Here is a 23,294-nt window from a genome sequence, read left to right on the forward strand (position 1 = left end):
GATAGTGTCCCAATTGGCATTATTGCAGTTTAATGAATAACCCCCTAAGTAACATAGCTGCTGCTGTCTTGCAATATGCCACTGGCACAGTGGTTTCCAACTTTTTGGGGGTCAAGAAACCCAAGGAGATTCTGAGGAACCCCAACGCGCTCTAACAGCGAGCCTGAGATGAGATGCGTTGTAAATGCTTCTGTATTTGGTGCAATTTTAAAATGACCTTAAAATTTCAGGGAACCCTTGAGGGATGCCTGGGGAACCGTGGGTGTAACACACTGCCATTCATGTCAGACTGAAGTGGAGTGCAGAGCAGCTTCACTGACATAACAGATAAATATGAATTACTTAGGGTATTAGGATTGTTCAGTCTGGCAATCAATGGCCACTTATATTTGTAAGTCCTTCACAATAAAAAAACAAATCATTCATACTTAATCCCACTAACCACTTTCCCCATGGCGGCTTATAATATAGACATCATGTAGCAACATGTGCACACAAATACTAATGAGGCTGCAGACCTGCGGAGGGTAGAGATCCAGACCAAGGCTCCATAGTCCTTTCTAAAAGACTGACAGGGGCACAGGCGTGGGCTATGAACATGGCCACATAACCTATTAACTCGGCCAAGCAAGTGATCCTTTCCCCTACATTTTATGTATAACAAAGAAAATCTTCCCATGTGAAACCTCAACAGAAAAAAAGCCCTCCCAGTAGATCTCAGTGCTTAGCCGGTGTGACCAGCGAAACATGGAGTCTGTGGGCCTCAGGCCGGGCTTTGCGCACCCAGCTAGATTGCCCAAGTGAATTTCATGCAGATCTAGAAAATTGCTCTAGGTCCAACAACCTTAACTTATGAAACGTTGGCAGGCTAGTAAAACACAGGTAAGAGTAGCTGGATCCGTTGATCCCACACAATCTGATCATAATCAGACGCGGGATGTAATAAAGTGAAAAAACTAACAATAGCGCTCAAACACACCCTAAATGTGACAATATACAATTCAACCACACGTGTGAATAATAAAGCAATGTGATAATAATAACAATCAAGTGATCTAAAGAAAAAAAAATTAAGAAACTTAGAAACAAACTGCAACCCTTGATAAAGACTGTGGGATGTAATGATCAGGCTTCACTATTCTACATCTAAACAAGTGATTCTGGCAGCTTCATGTTCAACTACAAATATCGACGAGGTGTTCCCAAATACACGTCTGTCAAGACTTCGCACCCACTATACTAGCAAAGAGTAGGGAGCTGTGCTCTATCGCCAAAAGCCTTTGGGAACATCAAATTGAATATTGGTGGGGCTTCCCATTCAAATTCCTAAAAAAAATAAACAAACAAAAAAACACAGCATTCATTTCTTCAGTAGGAGAAGGAAGGATGAGGTTTTCCTTGTTTCCTCAAATACTATGATGCTGTGCAGCTGCTAGCCTGGTGTTAACCTCCAGCTATACTAAAATTGGTAGATATTTAAGCTCTAGAGATTTATCCTTTGGCCTTCAGACTCCTTACTCTGGATCTCGTCCAAATGTAAACCTGAGCAAATACACAAAATCACCCAGTTCTTTTTAGGTATCTCACGCCTTCTAGATTAAGTCAACAGGGCAGAAGGAGCGGCTCAGCAAGGGAAGAAACGGACTCTGTAAACAATGACACAGAGTTTGAAGCAGGGGAACTTGGTTCAAATTTAGGTGTCAGCTCCTTGTGACCTTGGGCAAGTCACTGTATCTCTCTGTGCCTCAGGTACCAACCAGATTGTAAGCTCCACGGGGCAGGGACTGTGTCTGTAACAAGCCTATGTGCTGCGTACCACGCACTGTACTGTAATTGTGAAGCACGTTGAGTCCCAATGGGAGAAAAGTGATGTGTGAAAAAAAGTTATGAAGTCGTATTTACACAAGGGGGCGTTGAATATTTGGTAGAGGGGATATGGGAAAAGGTGGACATTTTTCCTTATTTCCTGGGACTGCCCTGCGATGCCTCAGATCAAGGAAGCCTAATGTGGCTGCTCTTTGCAGGGGGTCAGGAGTGAAATCAGTGGACAATGAAGCCAATGGGGTTAAGCAGCAAAACATGTGGAAGCTTGTATTATTTATAAATCAGTTCTGTAGTATGCGATAGTGGCTCTTTTTTTTTTATTAATTCAACTCTTAATGCCATTTTGAATGCGTTTTAAAGCATCCTTTGATTTCTATAGCAGGTTTAGCCCACCTCCCCAGCAGTGCAAGATCTTTGTAACACTTTCCTGTTTGTGATCATTTGTTGCCAATATTCCCAGCAGTTTGAGCTGTAAGCTGCAACAATAGATGTTACCTTAGTGATATAACAATACATTGTAGCTGCTGAGTTACACTAACTGAAGGATTGATTGAAACGGAAAGGCAGCCATTTCGTTTGGCACACAATCAGGACTTTATACAGGATTTACAACAGGAGCACCAAACTAATTGCCAGTTTAGGCAAGAATGTAGAATTATACATTGTCACGCTTTAAATATACAAATTGGAGAAAAAAAAAAGAGGGGGGTGGGGGGGAGGGAAATGTACAGTAGTACTGCCACTTTAAGCAAGTCAAATACATTGTCACGTTGTTTACAAAATATATTTTTTGTGAGAGAAATGAGACTATCCCTTTAACTGTCCAGCCCAACTTACTCAACATAGCGAGACACTCAGTGTCTCAAAAGCACACTACAGCAGATGTGTGGCAGTGTATGACCATTTAATACACATTTCCTGGCTGGGTTTATGTACTAACATAGCCTATGCCACCTAATTCACCTGAAGCAGGTAATACATACTGAGGCCTATTTCCCGCTCTGTGGGATTACCACGGTCTAGTAAGTACCCTCACAGCCCCTATTTTCCATATGAACATCTCACAAGGGTCTTTGAATAAATGACATGCCACCGTGCAGCAGGAACACCACACTGCACACACATTGTGTGTGAATAAATGACATGCCACCGTGCAGCAGGAACACCACACTGCGCACACATTGTGTTTGAATAAATGACATGCCACCGTGCAGCAGGAACACCACACTGCGCACACATTGTGTTTGAGTAAATGACATGCCACCGTGCAGCAGGAACACCACACTACTCACACATTGTGTTTGAATAAATGACATGCCACCGTGCAGCAGGAACACCACACTGCGCACACATTGTGTTTGAATAAATGACATGCCACCGTACAGCAGGAACACCACACTGCACACACATTGTGTTTGAATAAATGACATGCCACCGTGCAGCAGGAACACCACACTGCGCACACATTGTGTTTGAATAAATGACATGCCACCGTGCAGCAGGAACACCACACTGCACACACATTGTGTTTGAATAAATGACATGCCACCGTGCAGCAGGAACACCACACTGCGCACACATTGTGTTTGAATAAATGACATGCCACCGTGCAGCAGGAACACCACACTGCACACACATTGTGTTTGAATAAATGACATGCCACCGTGCAGCAGGAACACCACACTGCGCACACATTGTGTTTGAATAAATGACATGCCACCGTACAGCAGGAACACCACACTGCACACACATTGTGTTTGAATAAATGACATGCCACCGTGCAGCAGGAACACCACACTGCGCACACATTGTGTTTGAATAAATGACATGCCACCGTGCAGCAGGAACACCACACTGCACACACATTGTGTTTGAATAAATGACATGCCACCGTGCAGCAGGAACACCACACTGCGCACACATTGTGTTTGAATAAATGACATGCCACCGTGCAGCAGGAACACCACACTGCACACACATTGTGTTTGAATAAATGACATGCCACCGTGCAGCAGGAACACCACACTGCACACACATTGTGTTTGAATAAATGACATGCCACCGTGCAGCAGGAACACCACACTGCGCACACATTGTGTTTGAATAAATGACATGCCACCGTGCAGCAGGAACACCACACTGCGCACACATTGTGTTTGAATAAATGACATGCCACCGTGCAGCAGGAACACCACACTGCGCACACATTGTGTTTGAGTAAATGACATGCCACCGTGCAGCAGGAACACCACACTGCACACACATTGTGTTTGAATAAATGACATGCCACCGTGCAGCAGGAACACCACACTGCACACACATTGTGTTTGAGTAAATGACATGCCACCGTGCAGCAGGAACACCACACTGCACACACATTGTGTTTGAATAAATGACATGCCCCCGCGCAGCAGGAACACCACACTGCGCACACATTGTGTTTGAATAAATGACATGCCACCGTGCAGCAGGAACACCACACTGCGCACACATTGTGTTTGAATAAATGACATGCCACCGTGCAGCAGGAACACCACACTGCGCACACATTGTGTTTGAATAAATGACATGCCACCGTGCAGCAGGAACACCACACTGCGCACACATTGTGTTTGAATAAATGACATGCCACCGTGCAGCAGGAACACCACACTGCACACACATTGCGTTTGAATAAATGACATGCCACCGTACAGCAGGAACACCACACTGCACACACATTGCGTTTGAATAAATGACATGCCACCGTGCAGCAGGAACACCACACTACTCACACATTGTGTTTGAATAAATGACATGCCACCGTACAGCAGGAACACCACACTGCGCACACATTGCGTTTGAATAAATGACATGCCACCGTGCAGCAGGAACACCACACTGCGCACACATTGCGTTTGAATAAATGACATGCCACCGTACAGCAGGAACACCACACTGCGCACACATTGCGTTTGAATAAATGACATGCCACCGTGCAGCAGGAACACCACACTGCGCACACATTGCGTTTGAATAAATGACATGCCCCCGTGCAGCAGGAACACCACACTGCGCACACATTGCGTTTGAATAAATGACATGCCACCGTGCAGCAGGAACACCACACTGCGCACACATTGTGTTTGAATAAATGACATGCCACCGTGCAGCAGGAACACCACACTGCACACACATTGCGTTTGAATAAATGACATGCCACCGTACAGCAGGAACACCACACTGCGCACACATTGCGTTTGAATAAATGACATGCCACCGTGCAGCAGGAACACCACACTGCGCACACATTGCGTTTGAATAAATGACATGCCACCGTGCAGCAGGAACACCACACTGCGCACACATTGCGTTTGAATAAATGACATGCCACCGTGCAGCAGGAACACCACACTGCGCACACATTGCGTTTGAATAAATGACATGCCACCGTGCAGCAGAAACACCACACTGCGCACACATTGTGTTTGAATAAATGACATGCCACCGTGCAGCAGGAACACCACACTGCGCACACATTGCGTTTGAATAAATGACATGCCACCGTGCAGCAGGAACACCACACTGCACACACATTGCGTTTGAATAAATGACATGCCACCGTGCAGCAGGAACACCACACTGCACACACATTGCGTTTGAATAAATGACATGCCACCGTGCAGCAGGAACACCACACTGCGCACACATTGCGTTTGAATAAATGACATGCCACCGTGCAGCAGGAACACCACACTGCGCACACATTGTGTTTGAATAAATGACATGCCACCGTGCAGCAGGAACACCACACTGCGCACACATTGTGTTTGAGTAAATGACATGCCACCGTGCAGCAGGAACACCACACTGCGCACACATTGTGTTTGAATAAATGACATGCCACCGTGCAGCAGGAACACCACACTGCGCACACATTGTGTTTGAATAAATGACATGCCACCGTGCAACAGGAACACCACACTGCACACACATTGTGTTTGAGTAAATGACATGCCACCGTGCAGCAGGAACACCACACTGCGCACACATTGTGTTTGAATAAATGACATGCCACCGTGCAGCAGGAACACCACACTGCGCACACATTGTGTTTGAATAAATGACATGCCCCCGTGCAGCAGAAACACCACACTGCGCACACATTGCGTTTGAATAAATGACATGCCACCGTGCAGCAGGAACACCACACTGCGCACACATTGTGTTTGAGGTAAAGACCACACTGGTTTTAGCGTCACTATATATAGGTCTGGTAGTTTGCAGATTTGATTTCAATTGATAACAGATAAAAACCTTTATACTTAACGTGGAGCATACAAAATCCTTCAAGTCATAACCCCCATGTACTAAAACATTTTGGGCATAGAACAGTTACAAATAAGCTGGTGCTAGGACCGAGAAAAAAAAAATCTTGGATGCAAAAAAAAGTTTTTCTGCGCTATTTTTCAATTAGACGTTTCCGGACTTTTCTGCGCTAAGCAGCAGCTCTACCATTATACTACATTCATGTGCGAGACGTGAAGAGAAATCGTCACCATATGTTATAAGTACATATTTAATCATCAAATGGTAAAAATAATGGAGAACAGACTGGGACTGTCACCAAAAGGTGGTCCGCGATAGTTTCCCCCGATTAGCGGTGCTATCAGATCATTGTAAGAAAGTCTCCACTCATACTGTACATCAATATGGATTCCTTGTTGGGTAAAGCACAGCTTCCCATCTGCAGTGGTTGCAATTAAGGTGCAAAGGGACCCGACGTGTCAATGTTTATTTGGGGCACAAAGTACACCAGATGTATCAAGTAATAAAATACCATTAAAGAAAACCTAGATTTTATTTTCCTTGGAATATAGTGGGCTGGCTTTTACCCCAGAATTGCACCCAAGAAACACAGATACATGACCCACATACAGTCACGTGTGATGAGGGGTACACGGTTTTCCCTTGAACACATGGCTTTGCACATGCTCACCAGAGCCCCTGCCGCATCATGCCCTGTGCCTCCTCCCAACATGTGCAGTGTGGGTATGAACGACAAGGTTTATAATGGGACATATAAAAGGAGGATCTCTCACAACGCCAGCTCCTTCCTTGAACTAAACAGAGGCTGACGCTAAACCAAAGCCATCTATAATAAGTAACCATTAACCAACGTTTAATTAGTGCAGCTTGACACGGGAGATCAACTTCATGCTATTTAGATCTTAATCACAACGACAGGTACATATCCAGGCAGATTATGCCCTCTGGTCATGCGTATTTATGAAATCTGTGTCTGTTCAATCACCTTGAAATTTAAAGCCATGTTCCCACTTGACAACATATGGGATGTAATAAAGAGAGAGCCCTCTGCCATGTAACACTCTTTCTGCATTTGGATTACAATTCCAAATGATGTCTAACAGTCTCATTTTTGAGAAACCTGACTGCAAGCAATCGCGCAGAATATATTTTACATACAGTGCATACTCTTTCTAGTAATGGCTCGTTAGAAGTGTAATCAAGGGAAAACGGAGGCACAGGTTTGCACATTTGCAGGGATCAGGGCCAAGTTATAAACGCAGCTTTTTGAATATCATAGTTAAAGACTCACAAAAAATGGAAAGAAATTTTTTTTTAAATAAAAAAAAAAAAAAAAATATGTAAAAAGTTTTTTTTAACAAAACAGAAAACAGAAAACTGGAGTATTTCACAGTAATGTACAGAGTATGTCGCCAGAATGAATATGGCAAGGCAAAGACAATCAAACAAATATATAGGGGATTGTGGCTTTTAAAGATTTTGTTTGATTGAAATAAGTCAAAAGTTATGGCAATGTATGAGCCTTTCCTTTCACTTATTATGACTATTTCACTTTTATACTGCTGCTGAAGAACTGTGGAGAGATCTGCTTTGTATGAGCAAGCAGCAGCATAAAAATACCAAAAAACACTGTTGGAAATACAGGAAAGGATTGATATAGGATCAATATAGGATCAGGCATACTTAGGATTGTAAGTTTTACGGGGCCCTTTCCTGTTCTCTGATTTTGTTTGTTGCACTTATTGTATTGTCTTATACTTATTATACTTATTCACTGTACTGTATTGTCAATTTTCTGAAGCGCCGAGTACACTGTGGGCATCATATAAAGATAAATAAAGCTATACATACCTCTGGGACTAATAGGTTAAATAAAAGCTAGCGTTTCTCATTCCCAGTGCTCTGGTCAGATTTTCAGGATATCCCAGCTTTAACACAAGTGTTTCAATCAGTGGCTCAGTTAGTTTCACTTAACCCCCTGTGCTGAAGCGGGGATATCCTTAACGCTTGGCCACTTGGTGGGACTGGAGTTGGAAAGTGCTGCATAGTAGTTGTTTAGTTGCAGAATTTCTGTACTTTGGAACAAAAAGCGTACGGCCTCGATTACAATGCGCGCGACGGCAACAAAATACAGCTGCTCTATCTGGCCGGCCATAGTGTGCGCGACCGAGGAAAAGCGACCGAGCGCCAGAATTTTGAGCAGACAAAAATTTATTTTTCGCGCGACGGCCACGTCACGAGTGTTTCAGCCAATGAGGGCGAACCAGCCTGGCGATGTCACGGCCATATCTCCCAGGGATTGCTCGAGCGCCTCTACTATAAACGATGTCGAAGATTGAGCTTTCCACCGTTACGCACGAAGCACACTCGATTCACATACATAACATCAAAGCAAACAGCACTACTCATAGGCATGTGATTCAAAGAGAGACACTGATCCCCTCGGGTCTAAAATCTGGGGTCTTTCAGTATCAAATAATCACCCCTCTAGTTGTCAGAGTTTGTGCTGTTGTGCCTGATGAGATCAAAGGCACACAGGTTGAGTGATAATAAAGTCTAATTCTGCATCCCTCATTCCTGACAGGTTATCAACGAGCCGAGTAGAAACTTAATCTTGTGCTTCATTACTGTAGCCCCTAATTAAAGCGAGAAGCAGGGTGGCACACAGATAATGATAAACTAACTTTCATTCAACACAACGAAGCGCTTTGAACATAAAGCACCTTTGACCTCAAAAAAATAAAATCTAATAATGTGTATATCCGTGGCTGGAAAAGTCCACTCGACCAGGAGTGAAAAATTGGGAGTTGGGAGGGCGTTTGGAGCTGAAATGCTGCAGAACCACAGAAGCAGAGCTGTCAATCACCAATCCGCTTGTCGAAGTCACATCCCAAAATGCCTTGCACAGTGCAGTGATTGAGAACTCTGCTTCTGAAGAGGTTCTGCGGCAACTCTGGTCAATACAGTGAAGGGGTGATCTCATGGAATATTTTGTCTGAGGAAGGGAAGGAGCGTTTCTGGAAATCTCACACAGAGATGACACTCTATAAGATGCCAGATGCGCGAGGGGTTGAAGTTATTCACACGTGGTCAGATACCATTTTGATACAGGTTCTCCAATGTCAATTATAGTGTCTATTACAGGGGTAGCCAGCTCCAGTCCTCAAGAGCTACAAAAAGCTCAGGTTTTCGGGATATCCCTGTTTCAGCACAGGTGGCTCAAAATCAGTGGCTCAGTCGAAAGACTGCACCACCTTTGCTGAAGCAGGGATATCCTGAAAACCTAACCTGTTGGTAGCTTGAGGACTGGATTTGGCTGCGCCTGTTCTGTCATTTGCCAACACCTATTAGATGCCCCTTGCCTTTATAACCCTACGCTAAAAATGTGCAAAACACACAGAACAAAATAAAAATAACAGATTTTGATAAAAGGAGACCACCCTGAGACTCTGTGCGCGATCAGTGGTTGTCGGTCGCCCTTGCGCATGCGTGATCGGAGCTTGCTGATCATACATGCGCACGAGCAGCCGACAACCACCGATCGCACATGCACGGTAGGCAAATGCCGATCGCACATGCACGGTAGGCAAGTGTCGGGTACGCGGCCAAACCATGCAACATTTTGCCCGGGGGACCGCGCATGCCTTGCTACGCCATATAGTTAAATACTTATCTGTTTATCTTCTGATAAACAATGGTCATTTAGTTCAATTCTTTGGCCAAAGTATTTTACACTTATGACGACGTCACGGTTTGACCCTCTCTAGGCACGACACTGGGGCTGTGTGCATGTTTGTTCATTTCAGTTGGTAAAGCAACATGGCGGTTAGAGATCCCTCCTCCCTGGTCAAGGTCACCCATCCCAACTTTTTAACTGCAGTTCTTGCTGAGCACCTGGGAATGACCAGCTCTCTCTCCAAACCGTGACGTTTTCGTAGGCCTGACAAACTTTGGCAAAGAATTGAACTAAATGACCCTTGCTTACGAGAAGATAAACAGATAAGTATTTAACTATATAATGTGTCAAGTTGGATGTAGCACTGGGGATATTTGTCCTTTGTTCTATACATGGAGGTCACAATCCTAGAAGCACTCCTCTTGCACACAAATATATAGGAGATATGCTGTGGTGGATTTAGGCTCCGAGCTTACAGGGGCTGTGTGTGTACTGGTTACTTTAAACACATTCAGCCATTATTCTCTGCCAGCAGCATCAAAAGTTCGCCGAAACCAAAGCCACTGCATTTTATTATTCTTTAATTTCCTGAATTTCCTCCACTCCCAAGTAAATGATCTAGACCAGGGGTGCGCAAACGCCTATCCTTAAGGGCCACAAACAGGTCTGGTGTTCAGGATATCCCTTCTCCAGCACAGGTGGCTCAATCAGTTTTTCATTCAGAGTGACTGAAGCGACGTGTGCTGAAGCAGGGATATCCTGAAAACCTGACCTGTTGGTGGCCCTTAAGGACAGAAGTCTACCACCACTGCTCTATAACATGAGCTAAGCTTGGGGTTTTATAAGGAGACGCACACAGGGACTCACTGAGAACTCCTTTATCACAATATGTACAAACAAGCATCCACAGTAGGACTACACGATTAACAAGGATATTAAGAACGATCTCATATAAAAAGAGCATAACACAATTCATATGACATAGCCGAAAATAAAATGATGTAGCGGTAATGGGATCTTTGCGGGGGCCAGACAGACAATGTCTAAACGATCTGTTACTCCGATATTTAATGTCATCTGCTGCATGACAAGACAAAGCATGCAATACAAATTAAAGCTCCAATCCTAATTAGACAGGCTAACAAAATGCTCTTTTATTTGTTTTTGTTTTTTAAAGAGGTAGTCCACCCTTGGAGGAAAATAAACTGACAGTAGCATGCCTAGTAGTTTCGACTGACACCTTCTTGGAATAAAAAATAAATACATAAAAAATAAAATAAAAAACACAAGTAGAATTCATTTTTTTTTTATTATTATCTATTTATTTTTTAAACTCAACATTTCCAGGATAACCAAACATTTGAGAGATTTTACAATGGTTAAGCAATGTACAGTATTATGGCGATAAAATTGTTTCCCAGTCATCAAAATGGCGGTAGATGTAGAGAACAAAAAACAAGGAGCACTGCAGCAAAGAGAACTGGAGGCAGGTGAAGGTTTGAAAAATAAAAAAAGGTTTATTCAATAAACCATGCCCACGAGAGAGCTCAAAAACACTGACACGTTTCCCGCCTTGCTGGCGCTTTATCAAAGAGTGCTGTACACAGAAACACCGGGTCCTTATGTAGTGAGTCACCGTGATCGAAACCGGAAGTGCGTCACCGCTGTAGGAGCCACAGAGATAAACGCACCCCCGGAAACCAGGGACTCCAATACAGAAGTACTCCCGATGCAAATAACAATATAAAAACAAAAGGAAACAAATCTACTTACATTAAAAAAAAATTTTTTTAAAAAATCAATGAACGAAGGAAATACATATAAAAAAAATGAAGAAAATATAACATGATGAAACAGCATAATAACATAATGTAATAATACACCCAAGGGAAAATAAGAATCAAAAACAGCAAAGGGTAAAACACAGATATAGCAAACAGCAACAACAAAACTGTTGCACCACAAGGGGATTTATTTCTCCATTATATATCAAAATGGCGGTGTTCCTGCCCACTGCAAAGCGATCATTAGCGGATATGCTTCAATCCAGTCTTTGCAGAGAAATGAAAAACATTCATTTTACATAAGTGCGTTTTCCCGGCTCTGTTGGACTGCCACATTAAACCACCATCTTATACTGGAGACCGCTGGCTGGACTACAGTAATTATACACCTCTAAGGCCTTGCCCCCGCTGCCTACTACAGCGTCCGAGGGGGGGCCGCAGCGCTCGGACGAGAGCTACTCCTGCTCTCAATAGAATTGAGAGCAGGACTCGCATCGAGCGATTAGGCACGCCCCCCGGCGGTTCAGCCAATGAGGGCAAACCTGCCGGGTGACGTCATGGCCGCGCCCCTGCCACTCCCCCGCCACGCCCCCCCTGGTCTCTCTGCCTGCAGTGAGCTGCAGACCGGGGAATCGGCTGAACGCGCCGCCAATCTCGTGGGCGCGCGTTACATCGGCGTTACCGGGGCCTTAGCCTTAGGTTCACTGGTCCAGCTCACAGCGAAGAGGCTAAACATGCATAAGGCCGTGATTACAGTGCCGGCGTGCGTGACATTGTGATGTCAGACGCGCACGCAAAACATGCACTGCAGGCGTGGCGTCATGTGAGCGGTTTATCCTCATTGGCTGAATTGCTCACGTGACACAGCCGTTGCACAAAGAAAATTTGTATTGTTTTTTCAAAATTCGCACTCACGAGCACTATGGGTAGCCTCATTGGAGGAACACACATTTGTGGCGGCCGCGAGCTTGTATTCTTCTGAAGGACCTAGAGCTAAAACCGAACCTGAGGGACAAGGTCACCAATCTGTCCTGGGCCCTTACCAGCTGTGGGCGTCCGCCCTGGCTTTAAGTGATGGTTCAACACTGCAAATCTTAGCCAGGGCTTAGCTGGTTCTATGATGACCAAATGTCAAGAAAATATACAGAGCAAAATAGAGGGATGTGGAGGAAAAGGAACCAAAGAAACCGCAAGAAGTTTGAAGTCTCAAAATAGTGTAGCCAGGTCACCAAAGAGTCCTCCCGGTGGCGTCAGAGGCACGGTGCCACCATCTTTGTTATGTCCGCACGGGCGCGGAGGCTCGCGCATGCGCAGACGCGACGGCCAATATAGTGAGCTGCGGAGGGGCAGAGATGGCGCTCTGTAGTGCAGGGACTCCCCAAGGTCGCGCAGGCGCAGTTAAGCATAGTGACGGCCATTACAGCTTTGCACAGGCGCAGTAAAGATAGCACACGCGGTCCCAATGCTAAAGAAGTCCTGAGTGGATACAATTCCCAGCAGCTTCTGGGGACTGCCCTTTCACCCACATCACGTGCAGCCAGCCAGCAAATACTGTTTGCAGCTTCTCCTGTTGGAGAAGGATACAATGTTGCAGAGACCACGCTAGTCAGTTGGAGCTGGGAGAAGGAAGGGGGAGGAAGGGTGTAAGGAGCAAGTGGCTTCTTACACTAGGCCAGGTTACCCCCAGGCAGGCCTCACTCCCCACTAGGTTAGTGGGTAAGTTCATAGGGAAGGCCCCTTAGGTAGGGACCCTGCCCTTAGGTGAGTGTAAGTCTTGTCAGTGACACAGCTGCAGTGCTGTGTGCTCTGACAAGAAGAAACAGTGTGGCTTTAAGTGCAGCCACAGCAGTTAGCTTTGACTGTGTCAGTGAAAGGCCCCTCATAGGAAGAAGGGGGGGTTGCTTTCTATGTATACAGTGTGTAATATCACCAGTGCCAGTTGCACGTGGTGAGCTGCCAGAGTCTGGGATCAGACAGTATCTACAGTAAGAGATCTTCTACATGCAGGGAGTAGGGTAGAGGTATATCCCCAGGGCCCAGTTAGTCCCCTGATACACTAGAGGAATACCGTATGTGATAGGGGCTGCCTTAAGACAGGGACTCCTTCACCATACTCAGAGAGGAAGAGACATGCTGCAGGACAGTGCCTGAATGCCCGTGCAGCCTGAGTGCAGAAAGAGTATCTGACTCCATAGCAGAGACTGTGGTAAAGGATCATTCCGGCTGGGGATCCCTTCCCTGTGGGGTCAGCGTGTGTATCCATTCCTGCAGAGAGCAGCGCAGTGTGGCGTGGGATCACTGTGCGGTGTTGCTGAGTTCCAAGGATTATCCTGATCAGGAGCAGTGATCAGGGAGGTAGTATATTAAGTGCACCACCAGGCCCCAACACAGGGAAGCGCTATCCCTCACACTCACATTCACCTTATTGTTGTGGACACTCAAGAGATAAGTGTCCAAGCACAGTATTATCAAAGGGACTGAGGGTGATGTGATGATGGACATGTAGGTGAGGGGATGGTATGCATTCAGGGTGATGCAATGTTATTCATATGATGTATTGATGTTATGCAAAGAGAGTTTCATTGAAGTTATCGTTCATGCTCAGTAAAAACTTTTTATTCACATTGTGTGTATTTACTGTATGGTTGTTCTGGTGAGGGCACACTCCCACCACGTTGGGATCCCTCATCAGTGGAGGCGCTGCACCGAGTGTAAGTATATACCCCAGGTTCCCAGTGGCGGAAGCTCAGCCCTCCTGGTTGCCAAACAGGTACAGCACCACACTGATAAGTAGTCAGATACACCTACCCATCTCAATGTCTCACTTAGGGTGGAGGAAAGAGGGCTACAATAGCTATGGGATGGAGAAGAAACCGGAGGTAAACAGACCGAAGGTTTCAACAATCAACTATGGTTGTTACAATGGAAAAGCAGCGAGGACCACCAATGCTGTGACAACCCATTGTAGGGCATCGCAAACACTTGATGTACAGTCTAGAGCAGTGGTGCGCTAACTGGAGATTTTTTGGGGGGGCGCGGGCGGTTGCAGAGGTCTCGCGCTCTCCCCCATAGACATTTATATTGCCGCAACGCGGCGGCAAATGACGCCAACTCCCCCTCCTCCCCAAGTCAGGTTCTCCGGATATCCCAGCTTCAGCACAGGTGGCTCAATCAGTCCCTGCTTCAGCACAGGTGACTCGGGCCTCTGATTGAGCCACCTGTGCTGAAGCTGGGATATCCTGAAAACCTGACCTGTTGGGGGGGGGGTGTCTTGACCACCCCTGGTCTAGACAACTGTGCCAAAGAGCTGCATGATTTTTCTGAATGCAGATATCATGTGCTTCTGTTCTCTGGCAGAATCCATGCCATCCAACAACCCACCAGCGCACACTCAGGTAAACACTGTGTGTAAGGCCTCGGGCATGGTCAGCCGTGCTGAGGCGTGCTGCTGCTCGGCACTGAGCCCCTGCAGCCGCAATGAGAGCGGCTTTAGCAGGGTCTCGCGCACGCGTCAGCACGCTTGGGGAAGCGTGTGTCTGACGGAGTTTTGAAATTTCCCCGCTTGCCGGAGCGCAGGGCCGGTCACGTGAGCGGTTCGCCCAATGAGGGCGAACCAGCTCCGTGGCGTCACTGGCCCGCCCCCGACTCGCCCCCTGACGGCGCGCTGTGTAAGGCCCTGAGCCTCAGCGCGGTCAAAGGCACTATGTCTCAGGCCTAACAATGCACCGCTGACAATCTGTCTAACAGTTGTTAAAAAGTAAACAAAAAGAGACACACAATGTGAAGTAAATGCACTAAAACTTCTACAAATGCATCGTTAATATTGTCAACATAAAATGAACACCCCCCAAGTAAAAACATATATGTCACAAAGATCCCAAAAGAATGAGATTTAGGGTATTTACCTTTGCTTACACACTGCCAGTTATCCATCAGGAACAATAAATACATATTTTATAATCAATACCTAACATCTTGACACGATTTATGTTCAAAATAAACAAATAATGCAATCTTCTTTGCTCGCAATGTGCTTTATTCTACGATATTACATTCTATTTTGTATTTATTTTGGTTTTCGGGACATACCTAGTTGAAATTTTTTTTTTTTTTTTAATGGATTACTACACTTTGGCTGAATACAAGTCTAAAACTGCATGATCTTATGTAAATGTGAGAGGCGATGAACACTGCCTTTCCATCACCTCAGCGGGGCCAGTATACTGACAAGCTTGGCTAAACACCTCCCCTCCCCACTCCCAGTTACCACACAAAGCCTGAATGGCCCCTTGCTTTTCCCAAAGCAGAATCCCCTCCTGACAACATCCCTCTCTTTCAATGTACACAGGGCTCTTATTGTTCAGGTCAGAAAAACAAACTCCAGTATCTGCTGATTCCAACAGCAAAAAAAAACCCTCCTAAATGCTGCAGTGTTACCAAAACAGTATGCCTCCTGTGCCACGCAATATGTGGAGCAGTTCACAAGACGAATGCTTATTTGTAATCCCCGCTGCCTACTGGGAAGTCAAAATGTTACAGCAGACGAGGCATTACATGGCAGTTTGATGTAAGAAATGCTTTGTCCGTTAGAAAACGCGTGTACCAATGCACCATTTTTAGAAGATAGTGACTGGAGATTAAAACAATTTTTTGCATTACAGAACTAGATGAAAATGTAGTATGCACAACGGTGCAAAAAAATAAAACGATGCTAGCAATGGCAAATAATTAAAAAGATGGTGTTTCATGCCATCATGCAAGTCCAGAAATAGCAACCACCTTCTTTAATCAGCAGGGGAGCTCGGCATTAATCCCGCAAAATAAAACAAAATGATGAATCGCACAGTCTACTCCAGTCAAACTGCTTAGCTAAAAAATATATCCTGTACTACACTGCTGAAAGCAAACATGGCAGCACTAACCATGGGGACATGCTGCCTTGTCCACTTGCCATTTATAGATGTATGGTGGTCCCTTATAGAAAATAACACATAATTTTCTCATCATATCACTTGGATAGTAAGCTCTTCGGGGTAGGGACTCCTTTGCCCGATGTTACTTTTATGTCTTTAGCGCTTATTCCAACTAGGTGTTATAATATTGTCACGTGTATTACTGTTGCGAACTCGTACGTACATGGATGGCGCTATATGAATAAAGCTATACATACATCATTTGGAAAAGATCTTTTTTAAGGAACATGCTAGCAAGCATGTGTTGTATAAAGTATAGATATCTCTCTCTCAAGGCGTTCCCCCCCAAATATTATGAAATGAAATTGTGGACGGAGATCACAACAAGACTGCAGTTCTGTTAAAACCTTACATCTGGAGGTTTTGACTATATACGCTGCAAAACATTATTCAACACACAGCGTTTTAAATCAACGTTTAAACGTCAGACTTGACAACATGACCCATATGAACCAACATCCATTTAACTGCACCTCTTTGCTTACGCGTGTTTAAAAAAATGTCTGTCTTGAAAATCCAGTTCTCTCGCTGCATTGAAAAAATAACAATAAAAAAAAACCTCTTCCTTTTCACGTCCTATAGATTGATTTTTCTACCGACGGTAATCTACTGGCCAACCTCATGTTAAACAGACGTGCCAGCTTTAAGCTCCACGTTAATGGGTGCAATAACATTGGCTAACATCTGTAGTTTGGGAGTATATGTATAATAAAATGTATACAATACATATACATGACATTATAGTTTACAAAGAATGTGTTATTGCACAACAGCAATATAACAATGTCCTAGCAGCTTATGTCACTGCTAAATAAAACATGTCAAAATGAAAGCTGTTTATTTGGTTTAAGGATTCCCCTCCATAGAGTATGACTGACATACATGGGAAGCTTTGCATCCAGTTGGCTCTGCAGAATAAATTCAACCGGAATAGGACAAACATTTTGGGGAATAGAAAGACTCAAATGCAGTTGCCCCTGAAATAGTACCTTTCATCACCTCCAGCCAACCAAGAGTTACCTTCATCAGGAATATGACAGCACTTAATTCACAATAGAATATTTATTTCCATCAGCCAGACAATTTTACCAACCTTGGAACAGGTGATAAATTATATAAATCATTAGGATTTAACCCATAACGCCCAAAGAAGCCAGCAACACATTACAGAGCAACACGTTAGTGGCGTCTGACAACTACGGGGTTAGGTCGTATACGCGAACATTACTATAAAGGCTCAAATGTCATATGCAGTGAAGCAGTCTTCCCTTTGCTCAGGAAGATTTAAGCCCCATTCAGATGAATGGCGACAACTCTTCACGGGAATAGAGAAGACCTCTTCGCAGCATCCCACTAACTCTTGCATGTTAGGTTTAAAAAAAGCTCAAGTCTCAAGCCTTCAAGGCCACAGCTGGCGGAAAATACCTTCAATATTTTCCTGGGTAACCGAATAAATAAAATGATGAAAACAAAAGCGTTGATGACGTGAGGAAATCAGACATATTGTGAAGGAGCACTAGAAATAATAGGACAGGTGAGAGGTAAAGGTTTGGTTATGTATAGAAGATATACATCTATTGACCCCTAATTTGCATGATGCAGGTATTTTGGCACACGGGACAAGAGCACTTGTGACCAGGAAGAACTATTTCTTTCTACATATACCTGATTGACAGTTTTCACTATTAAAGTGTGACAAGCCCTCACCTTTTTCTGGATAAGCAGATGACTAACACGTTTCCGCTTACTCACTTGCAGAAGTTATTTGGCAGTGTTCCTCTTACCAGAGCATGAGCAATCGGGGCTAATAAATGGCTGCCAGGCACAGAGGTGTTAAAAGGAAGTCCAGAAGTTATATTTGGCATTGTACTTATTAAAATGAATAACATTTTCCGGGATAGGGACACGAGGCAATAGTGACACATTTTTACATTGCTGGAGAAGGTGTAAGAGGTCATTAGATGGGGTTATTGGGAGCAAGTGAAAGAAGGTGGGGGAGCTGGGTGTAATTGGCAGAGTAGGGGGGTGTGACTGGAAGAACAGAAGGGGAGATCTCAGGAGAAGAGAGAAACAAGTCATTGGGAGAAGTTGAGGAAAGAAGATAATAAAGTGGGATCACAGGCAGAGGAAAGGCTGGTTGAATCAGAATCCCGAGCTGTCATGGTCTGGGGCACTATAAGTGACATATTGTTGAAATAATTAACACCAATAACCAGTTGTTCACAATGACACAATATTTTTTTTTATTTTTTTCAAAGTCTCTTATTTTGCAAATAAATATGACTGGGGTTTGTTTACATATGCATAGAATAATTGATGGTTATATCCCAACCATATCTGGTAGAAGATGAGGTCCACGTCCTTGGTGGCATATGCCCATTGTTGCTGATAAAAAAAATTCCCCTTCCAGTGAGTTAAGCTCACACCCATTGAGATATGACAGGCCTGACAACATATGGGTAACTGAGAAGTCATTGGAGATAAATACATGCCTACGTGTTATTGTAAAGGGGCTGAGTGTGAGTGGAGTGTGAGGGGGGGTGAGAAGTGAGGCAGAGGGGGGGTGAGAAGTGAGGCAGAGGGGGGGTGAGAAGTGAGGCAGAGAGGGGATGCGATGACTGGGAAAGAAGAGAAGGCTGCCTTGGAGACAGGGAGAAGAAGGCATTTAGAGAGGAAGGCTAGAAACATAGAGGCTGTGACTATGGATGTAGGGGGGTGCTGCAGGCGCAGCCCCTCAGGGGTGTATATATTTATACATTATGGTAATGTCTGTGTTACTGAGTTTGCATGTACAGCACCCTCAGCCAAAACAAATGTTGCTACACTATGGAGACACAGGGAGTAGAAGGTGTAACTGGAATCAGGGGTAGCAGTTTGCTGCTGGCAGGATGTGGGGGTAGAGGTACTGTAGCACTGGAGTGAGTGTATGTGTTTTTGAACCTACATTGGGCTAACATCTTATGGGGGGGGGGGGGTATAGAGGCGCATACCTGCTCCCCCTGTGCCTGAGCTCTGGCTGATGGTGACCGCTCCATCTCTTCGGATGCGGATCTCGGATGCTCCTGCTATCTTCCTCCCCTGGCTCCCAGCCCCCCTCCGCAGCGATCCGCAGCACTGGTAACACACAGCCCACGCCTGCTCCTCATTAATCGGCTGGTTATACAAATCCAAGATCTCCTCCAGAGACAACGAATCCACATCCAGCCCGTCCCCTCCCCTGGCCACCGCCGCCGCCACCGCCGCATTAATCCCCGTCTCCTGACGAGCCGCAGCCCAGCTCAGCCCCTGCTTCCGAGAAGCCGCCGGAGATTCAGCCATTCCCGGGAGCAGTCAGCGAGTCACTGCACTGGCTGCTGCCGCCGCCGGGCGATCATCTTCCCGCTGCTCCGGCGCGGGGAATGCGGCAGTAACATCACCAGGAGCCTGGAACCCCCCGCTCTGTGATGTCACAGACACATGGAACGCCCAGGCCGCAGGACTCTGCTGGGCTGTCACCACCGCCGGTGACGTCACGAGGAGGAGCCCACACCTTGCTCCCCTCCCCTCCCATCTCTGTCATTCCTGAGGTTGAGGTTTCAACTGCTTTGTTCTGTGCTGTGTACATGCGAAGAGAACAATACTACTACTACTAATAATAATAATGAGGGATCCTATTATATGCACTGGCCCACATGTCTGAGAAAGGTGATGGGGCAAATCCTGTTAATGAGACACCTTAAACCGGTGAAATATTGTTCTTATTGTTATTCCACGCAGTATGCGGGGGACGGGAAAACAATAACAATACAATTAGCACATTAACATACATTGGGGGCCTGCCCTGGTTACTAACGTTTCCTGACATTAACACCAGTGCAAAACAAACACACAAAATACAGCACTATATTTAACCAAGAAAATGAATCCCAGAGAAATCAATGGGGCTGTGGCTTTGCTAAATCTGAGCCAATTCTTTTGCATTTGGTGTTTCCCTGGTTTTGAAACCGGGACAATGGACAGAATGCAGAATGCAGAATGCACATGCTTTGGAAAGAGATGCACCCCAGTGAATATTGAAAATAGTTGACTCAATTATAACCTTTGTTGGTGTAAAATAAAAAATAAAAATTAAAACCTATATTCTCTTGTCATTAATAAGAATAGTCTATTTGTGCTTAGTCTGCTTTGTTGCTTTTCGACACAAACCATCTCAGTGTTTATGTTTAATTCATGCACATACTGCCTGCATATATGACACTAAGTAGTATGGCTCAATTACCTTCTGACAAGGACTTAATACTGTACATTCAATTTCAGCACATTTTATTATGGCAGAATGCATAATAGATGAAGATGCAGTTTTAGAGAATAGGAGTCCACAGTATTCTCCTGGAACCATATAGTAATAGATGGAAGTCAGATTCAGGCAGCACCACTCATAAGAACAAATCTATGCAAACATAAGAATTAGTGCTAGGTGCCTGAGGACAAAAAGGAATCGCTGGTTCCTAAAGAATGTAATAAATAACCAAATGTGTCCTCAGCACTCAATTACAAAGGTGGGACTTTGTACATTATACATGGGATTGCACTGGGGTCCCCAAGGAAATTAAGTAAACAACGTCCAATTTAAAACATAACATTTAATTAGACATGCAAATAAAATATCACAATGGATCATGCAAACAGGAAAAACATTGTAAACATCTGAAAAAATATATCACGTATAAGACAAAAATTAAAGAAGAAAAAATTCTTATTCACAAAGTTATAGCCATGAAGCAAAGGCAAATGTGAAAAGGATGTTTTGGAACATGGGATCCAAGAAATTGAGGCAAATGAAGTAGGCTATGTACTAACACTCACTGGGGGGGAGCAAGGGTAAGGCAAAAACCAAAGCTAGCAGAAAAGGACAAATAACTACGCGAAGGTAAAGGAAATAAGAGGCTATTGGTATGTTTTTCTTTTTTTCATTTTTGTCTTATACTTGATATATTTTTTTCAGATGTTTTCCTTTTTGTATGATCCATTGTGATATTTTATTTGCATGTCTAATGACATTTTATTTTTTGTATACTCTTTTTAATTGGATATCTTACAAACTTATACATGTCTTACATTTTCATTTTCACATTTTGTCTACATATATACATTTGCAATGTGTTTACATCTTTGTTGCTTGCACACATTGTTGTAAGTTCTACATTTTTTAAACTTTTTAACATAACATTTTAATTGCACTTGGTCAATTATTGATATTCCTGCTTATGTCATGTCCTCGATCCCAGAACAAGTGATGGGGTGTTCTGTTCTCCCACCTAAATATCGTTGGTCCCCAGCCATCCTCATTTATAAGTTTTGTCAGCTTATAAATGTTTGTTTGTCTGTTCCTTTGGTCTCTCTTTGTACTTATCTGTTGACTTCCTCTACGGTTTGTTTTGTGTTTCTAGATTGTCATGCTCTGCTCATGTCCCTTGTGTTTTGCCTGAGCCCGCACCTGTTTTTATGCACCTGTGTTTTATTTGAGGGTTTTGGGCGGCTTTGGTTTTGTGGCTTCCATTATATCTCTGGTAAACAAAAAGAAAAACAGCGCAAAATCTCATACTGGAGTACAGGGGACCGCAATCTTTTTTCCCTGCGCTCCCCTGCCAGCTGATCTCCTCTCTCTCTGTGCCCCCCCCCCCTTACCTCTGCGTCACGTTTCCATGGCAACGTGACGTCACATGACCTCACGGTGTCGTTTGACGCCGCGTTGCCATGGCGACGTGTCTCCAGAAGCCGCCGGAGCCAAAGTAAGTGCAGTTTACATAAGCCTTCGCCGCTTCTCCAGCACTTAAGCCTTCGGAAAGCACGCAGGGCCTCTGTAAACCCTGTTCTCTCCACAGACAATCTCGTGCCCCCCCTGGGGGGCGCATCCCCCAATTAAAAATATATTGGTATATTCAATCAGCAGGTAAGTATTACACGTACATCAGGATAATGATAAAAGAGCATGACATGATAGGGACATGTTACTACAAACAGCATCTCCCACACCGGTCATCCGATCACACGGGCTCTGCCAAATGGAGTATCCAGGATCCCTTGTCCATGAAACCGCCTGCTCCTGCTGGCCGTCTCCTCGGTTCTGGACTACTAGGCTTCCTGCGTTTTGTGAACCGTTGGGTAGTCCCTCTGCACTGTCAGGAAACATCGGTTGCACGTGGCAGTGTTTCGGCGAATGCCGATGATGTCAGAGAAGTCCCGTCGCTTGTAATGCGACCCGTATGGTAAAAATGTCCTGAAATGACTTACACTCAAAGTGCAACACACGGTGTAATTGTGATGTATATAATATCATGGAACATGCACATAAATGCCTCAATTCCTACGCGTTTCGTAGTAAACGACTACTTCTTCAGGAAATGGTAATTGGATGTTCAGAGGCAGTAGATATACCCCACGGGGTCCTGTGGTTGGGCCAGCAGAGGTAAATATGCTATCCAATCATAACAGTGATACCGTAGTTGATCTCAATAGAGCAACCTATATATGACACATACTGTATAATTATACTATCATTTAAAAATCTTTATAAAACTTATTATCCACAATTTTAATTAATAAAAAGGGGGAAAGGGGAATAAACACTCATAACACAAATTAATAATTGAAAAATCCGAGTAAATATGAATAAATAATGTCTAAAATAAAAGAGAATAGAGTTAATAACAGAATTATCGATAGTTAAAAACCTCAAATAACAACCTG

At 44.4% G+C, this 23,294-nt stretch overlaps 1 protein-coding gene across 7 annotated transcripts in view; it reads right to left on the reverse strand.

Annotated features, from left to right (window-relative positions):
- The window catches only part of SPIRE1 (spire type actin nucleation factor 1), a 177,679-nt gene extending 157,619 nt beyond the window's left edge, over window positions 1–20,060 (reverse strand). For 2 of the 7 annotated variants that reach the window (XR_012799079.1, XM_075585396.1), the window contains exon 1: window positions 19,556–20,060. Coding sequence is in view for 6 of the 7 variants with exons in the window: in XM_075585396.1 (XP_075441511.1) it covers window positions 19,556–19,883 (328 nt within the window). In the remaining variant the exon portion in view is untranslated. The remainder of the gene's footprint in view (window positions 1–19,555) is intronic. The other 5 variants (XM_075585397.1, XM_075585398.1, XM_075585399.1 and 2 more) reach the window with 4 other exon arrangements.
- Window positions 20,061–23,294: the final 3,234 nt, after the last annotated feature.

The sequence above is a fragment of the Ascaphus truei genome, chromosome 2, assembly GCF_040206685.1.
Source record: "Ascaphus truei isolate aAscTru1 chromosome 2, aAscTru1.hap1, whole genome shotgun sequence".
Classification (NCBI taxonomy): domain Eukaryota; kingdom Metazoa; phylum Chordata; class Amphibia; order Anura; family Ascaphidae; genus Ascaphus; species Ascaphus truei.